General features: G+C 31.8%; 1 protein-coding gene across 2 annotated transcripts in view; it reads left to right on the forward strand.

Annotated features, from left to right (window-relative positions):
- Positions 1-6,299, forward strand: part of LOC130450813 (homeobox protein aristaless-like) — a 110,471-nt gene extending 104,172 nt beyond the window's left edge. For both annotated transcript variants that reach the window (XM_056789451.1, XM_056789452.1), the window contains one exon: positions 4,939-6,299. In XM_056789451.1, coding sequence (XP_056645429.1) covers positions 4,939-5,448 — 510 coding nt within the window. In that variant the 3' untranslated portion in view covers positions 5,449-6,299. The remainder of the gene's footprint in view (positions 1-4,938) is intronic.
- Positions 6,300-6,826: the final 527 nt, after the last annotated feature.

Genomic DNA, 6,826 nt, shown 5'->3' on the forward strand with positions numbered 1-6,826 from the left:
ACTAAAATTATCATTTTTCACAAAAACGTCAACTATAGTTTTTTATTTGGATCCACAGAAAATTTGCTATGCTATAATTTCCACATTGACACGATTGTTCTAGTTTCAGGTTTCTTTTCTTGTGTACAAACTATTACTTTGAGACTTTTTGCATAAGAAATACTAGTTTTTATCCCATTTTCACATTCTTTCCAAAAAAAATAACTGGAAAGTATAGAATATTAACCAATCTTACGAATTATTGCAAAGACTTGGCCAATATTAAGATAAGAAGTATTTAAAACAAAATCAAAAGAACTCTAGACTTTAAAAACTTATTTTTTTTTCCTATGCTTTTTTCTCGTGTTTTCAGATTCTTTATTTTCGAGTTTCAATACTTCACTTGATCTTTGCCGTAACAGATTCACCACACTTTTTCATCATCATCGAAAAATAACTTTTTTTCTCATCATAGTACGCCTCTGATAAGGACGTTTGTTTATAAACCTAAAATCAAAATTGAAGTTATATCTGTGGTTACGTGATTCTATTTTCTAAATTCGACGGTATGGGGTAACCATATAAATAAAAAACAATAAAACAAAAAGACTCTTCTCCTGTGAGATCCTATAAAAACTAATAACTGTTTAGACACCTGTTTTATGAACGAAATGACACGGCGCAAAGGAAGACAGTCATTTCAGGTAAATTTTTTTAAGGCGCTGTGAGTATTAGAGTCACGGACTTGTGCCATTAGGCTTAATTAAAAAAAATTATATGGCTCCATCTCTAAAAAATAAAATTACGTTGTGCGGTTTCTTCAAAAATGTCGGAATGTTTATTTTTGTGATACGGAAGAATAGAAAATCACTAATAACATGATAAAAGAGGATTTTATTTGTTTAGTTTAAGGTAGGTAATGAATATAATAGATTCGTAAGGGATAATAGCTTCATTTGTCATAGAAGCGGATAGAGAATCGATGATTGTGTGATAATTTCAAACAAAAACAATTTTATATTTATAGTCTTTACGTAAAATGTCAATTATATGAGCAATATAACGTGAATCCTTTGTAGCACTTATATCTCTTAATCGAACAATGACAACTCCATCTATAGTTGATTCACACATTTTACCCCCTTAACTTTACTTTCGAGTTAAATTTCTGAGATAATGATTGATTGTGGTAATTATCCGAATTGGTTTTCATAAAAAAGTGAATGTTTTCATCTCTTACTATTCAGTGTTTTATTAATTTTGTTTCTAAGTCTTACCAATGTTCTTCTTATAGAGGTAATATCGCGTTGCAATCATTAAATAAAATGTTGAAACTTGTATAAAATTACATAATTATGATGTATTGGTGATAGGGGTTATTTGCATAACATGCATTTTAAGTATATTAAGAGAGTTTAATACAGTGTCCTTGAAAGATGCCAGGTGTTTCGACCATAATTTTGTCCAATTCGTTCGTTCTCCAAGAAAAATTTTTAATGAATATTCCGATTCATAAAATTGTGGTCGAAAATTAAGAAAGTATTGACTAATTTAAATCAAAGTTGATACTTTTTTATACAGAATCATACAAAAGGTGTCGATGAAAATTCCTTTATCTCAATTCAAACATGTCGCTAATTCATAGCCTAATAACCCTAATTACTATCCCTCATATTAAGGGAAATAACATCTCTCTAACGAAAACGGTGATACTTGTCTGCAAACTACACTATTAGACTGCGTCCTCCCTGATAACAAATTGAACATCGGAAACCGATATTATTTATGAGACACCCTCCATATTTCGTGTTATGTGTTGATAACTCACAATAAACCAAGTTTCTTAATATTATATACAGTGTGATATAAGTAGTACCTTTCACGCTGCCAGTACGTCAACATTCACAATTACCCTGTCTGATACGCGTTTCAATAACCAAGTTACTGTCTTTAGAGATCGAATGTGGAGTCTATGAAGGTGAAGTCTCTAAAAACGATAAACTCTCTATCGAAATGTGCGTCAGGCAGTGGTTGTATACACTGTATATATATGTACCAGAAATGCCAACTAAGGGGGCTATAAAATTACTGTTGATTGTCTGTACTATTTTGCTATATTTCAAAAATGTCTTGTGTGTTTCGTTGAAATGTACCAGGTGGCTCAATAATGAAATAATATCTTGTGTTGTCTTTCGATGACTCACAATGTACAAGGTTGTTAAATATAATATATAGGACGATTAATTGAGTTAGGGAACTAAATGTGTGTCTAACAATAATCATAATAATATAAACTCCAAAAAATACTTTCAAGTCCGTAATCTACAGTTTATAAAATGTACTTTTAGATTCTAACAGCAATAATCCAACTAGAAAAATGGAGGAAAACAATTATATAACGGATAATGAAATCAACAGGTAGACCTTGAAGAGGTATAGCTAATTCATAAATAAAGAATAATAATTAAAATTAGATTTGGTGACACTCGTTCCTGCTAAGACCCGTCCAATGGAATGGTTATCTTAATCCCTTTACCGACGCCGCAAGGCCGCAATTATATTTAAAATACATTAGTAGATTTAATCAATTTTCTGTTTATACTAAGATTACTAATTATACGTTAATTACTGTGAAATAAAATATACAATAAAAAACTTCATATATTAATTGATGCTCATATAACAGTAGCGGCGTAAATGTGAGCAGAAATAGCTAGTTTAATATTTCTACGGCATTATTTATGTTTCTAAACACTACGTATTATCACTTTTTTGCATTTCCTGAGTACCTCAAAAAGATAACGTTATATCATTCCATTATTATGCCTTCCAGCGTTTTACTCTTTTCTCTTCAGTCTTCAACATAGTTTTCATAACTTCATTGAGTTTGCCTTTTTTTCTCTTTTTGTATGTATGTCTTACTCACCATATATTTTTCACCGATCTATCGATATAATTGGCGGTGGCAAAGGTGTCACGAAGATTGCATACAGCCCGCCAGTTTAATGTTTGACAAGGTTAAGGAAAGGCCTGACTTTTAAGGCAGCTGAATGTGACAGGCGGAGAAAGCATACACTAGCTGTGCTAGCTAGAACTCACTAACAATATTAAGTAGTTTAACTAACTAACAACTAATACTTACAGCATTTATAATATTTAAATAATAATAAGCCCACATGTTGCTAAATAAATTAGGGGTGGTTTCTGTGTACGCTTTCTTCATATATAAATGGCAGTTGGTATCAATATATAGCTGACCTGACGTATTGCTTCATTTACTTTGTTTTTTTTTTCAACTTAAAAATAGTTCGATTCCTCTTATATGATTAATTTCAATGAGCGGCGGCGGGATTGACAGGTTGTTGAGGCTTGTGGTTTTCGTAGTTTGTGGATTTTAAAAGTAGAAAAAGTTAATTGGTATTAAAATTTAGTGTCATTTTTTCTAAAATGGTCCATTTTAACACAAGGTATGAATAATATTCAAACTAGTAGATAAATCATTTGAAAAAGCCTGTCTTCGATTTGTAACAGCTACATCTTTACAAAATTCACCGTGACAAAAACTTTGTCTACTGTCGGAAATTCTTTTTTAAGGAAGAATGCTTTTACGTACCTTCGAAGTCTTTCTTTCATGAGTTTCTATTGGAAATTTTGATTTTTCTGTAAATTGTAGCGTACTACAAACGGTGTCTTCCACACTTTTACATAAATATTTGTCCGTAAATGATTTAAAACAATCAAATATAAAGAAATTTGTCGGGAAGAAATTCTTGGAATTGAAATAAAACAAACTGTCTTCAATTGGCAAATAAGTACTTATAGATTTTATGGTATGTAATCTTTAATACACAAGGACCTATCCATACCTTCTCCTATTGTTCTGTAAAGCTTAAAGACCAACAAAAAACTTGTATTAGCTCAGGTACAGCTATGGAATTTTTAAGAAATATTCAGATTATTCTGTAATAATATTTAAAATGATCTTACTAAGTTTTGTATTAGTAAGTGTATGAGTAAGTAGTCCATAAAAATAGACTCTAGGATCCGCGATCAGTTGATAAGTGATCTATCTTACTCAGGTTCATAGTTTCCGCAGTTTCTGTTTTTCAAAGATTCACAATTACAATTTCACTTTACTGTTCGTTGGATTGCGTATTATGTGAAAGTTCATTCATTATTATTTTTGGATTGAAAGGCGATAGCCATCAATAGAAAGTAAAACCGTTTTAAAATAATTAACACATTTTCCTATTAAATGCTCAGATGATCACCATCAAAATGAAGACCAATTTAATATTGCTATTTCATCCATCAACCTTGTTTAAATTCCGGTTATACGAATATAGCTTCTATACTTTGGTCGCTTTTGTCGCTTGAATTCAAACTACAGAAAAAAAATTATGTTGAAAAAATTAAAGTAAACTTTTTTTTCGAAAGTCATTAAATCGTTCGATTAATTTGAAAACAAGACTAATGATCACCCTGACAGACCTAATTAGGCCTTTTTAGGATTCATTCCAACTCTAAACGTTTTCAACTCAGTGTAAACATGACGAATGTGTGACTAGACCGACCTCACATTATAACAACAGAGGCGGTTCTATGGAAAGGCCCCCCACCGGGCCCAAAATTAGATGAATGGGGGCCCGCTGTTAGGGCCCCGGAGAGCCTATTACTGCAAACTAACATATTGTTCGAAATTTACGCGGCTCTCTTTGTTACTCGATTTATAAGGGGCCTGTTGAGATTTTTTAATTTAATTAAGTGTCTACTAAGGTTATAATATATACGTCCAAAAACATATTTAGGTACAACAAGTTTTTTCAAATTCTGATATTAGATGGTTCCTTTTAACGCTATCTCGTAATTTGTTTTCAGCTTATTCTACTGGTGGACTTTCTGTATTGCCCATTCACAAAAAAGTGAAAAAAGTGTATGATTCAATATTTTTTGTTACAGGTCTGGTTCCAGAACCGTCGTGCGAAATGGAGGAAGCAAGAAAAGGTCGGTCCTTCTGGACACCCTTATAATCCGTACTTGAATCCAACAGCTGCCGGACCCGCAGCACCAATCGTTGCTACAACGCTGCCAAATCCGTTCAATCTACCATTTGGTTTACGAAAACCGTTCGATTCATTAACATTTCGTTATCCCCCTCACGTTTTACCTGGTTATCTACCTTCTCCTCCTTCCTACCATAGAGGAGCTCCTCCACTTCTGCCTACGTCTGTTGGATTGTACCCATCGGCCAGCTCGTTTCAAACGCTTCTAGCTAATATCTCGGCTGCTCAGAGACCAAAGCAAGAATTTACGGCGTCTCCTCCGTTGAGTCCTGGTTCATCGGGGTCAGCTGTAACCCCACCTGATGTAGATAGAAGAAGTTCCAGTATCGCTTCTTTGAGACTAAAAGCTAGGGAGCACGAGTTGAGGTTGGAAATGCTCAGGCAAAATGGTGATTTGATAAGCTGAACGTTTTTAGTAGTTTCAAACATCTTTAAGGCAGTAAAAATAAACGTATTTTAGTATTTACTACCCTTTTCAGTATTTAGATATTTTTAAAATATTTTTTCAAATTTATTTTGAAGTTGACGTAAAATCGCAATTTTCACGCAAACATTGTGTTAGTCGATATATCATTAATCACAGATTTTTATCTCATTTATATATTTATCATGGTGATAATCCAAGTCGTGGAAAATTGTGTGATTCTTCTTGTACACAGACTACTGAGAAAACCAGTAGTCATTATGATGTTATTTTAATTAATATTGTGGAATAATGTGAACAACACATACATGTCTTGGATATAGTTCCTTATTTCATTTAAATATGACTAACATTGTTTGATATACTCGTATATTTTATACATAAGTATTAATTTCACATATTTTCATCATTCTAGATCTAAATTTTATGAAGAAATATCTCGCCCACATTTATCTATTTTGTTTAGCTTGCTTACTATATGAATCTTAAGAGATTACGTGATATCCAAGGCAGCCAACGTGTTAAAACTCCTACGTAATATATAGGATGATTCTGAAAAAGTTAATATCGTTAATTGAACTTTATTCTTGTAAAATTTGTTCTGTAGACTGTAAATACCACATTTAAAGTATTAAGATGTGTCGTTAAGACAGTTTTATTTGTACATATTATTTTAGTATTTATAAATGAAATTTGTAGTTAGAATAATTTGTTTCATATTTCATATGATATCTTGCAAACACTGATATCCCAAAACGTACAGTATCTTGTAAACGAATCCGTCCAAAATGTCTTATAGATTTTAAAATTATGAATAAATATTTTATAAGTTACATTGAGTTTCATTTAAAACAATATCAAACATAGTTTTGACATATGTAAATTACATATTATGGAAAAACATCTGCAATGGAAGGGATTGGTAAATACCTACTTAATTCAGGGAAAGTGAAAGTCTTCTTGATAACCATGATAATTTCCTACACTGATTTGGTCTAACAAGAAACACAATTTAATAATTTAACTTGGAAGTGCTGATGGTATGTAGTCTCCCATTATTGTTTGTATAGTTTGAATTAGGAATTTCTTCATCAAACGGTGATACCGCAGATATATACTGCAGTTTTTTCTGATCGTTTTTTATGGGTTTATAGTTTTTAATGCAAAACTTGTGAAAATTTGGAAGGGTCACGTAAACACCAAAAAATCGGAGCTTCAATATGAAAAAACAATAATATTCAATTGTGTGAAATCATTTATAGTAAAAGTGTTGATTTACTTAGTAATACGATTGGTGTTGGAATCATTATAGAAGAGAAATATGGCTAATATCAAACAGTACGTAGAGTTCCAAGAAAAC

Source organism: Diorhabda sublineata, chromosome X (genome assembly GCF_026230105.1).
Source record: "Diorhabda sublineata isolate icDioSubl1.1 chromosome X, icDioSubl1.1, whole genome shotgun sequence".
NCBI classification, from domain to species: domain Eukaryota; kingdom Metazoa; phylum Arthropoda; class Insecta; order Coleoptera; family Chrysomelidae; genus Diorhabda; species Diorhabda sublineata.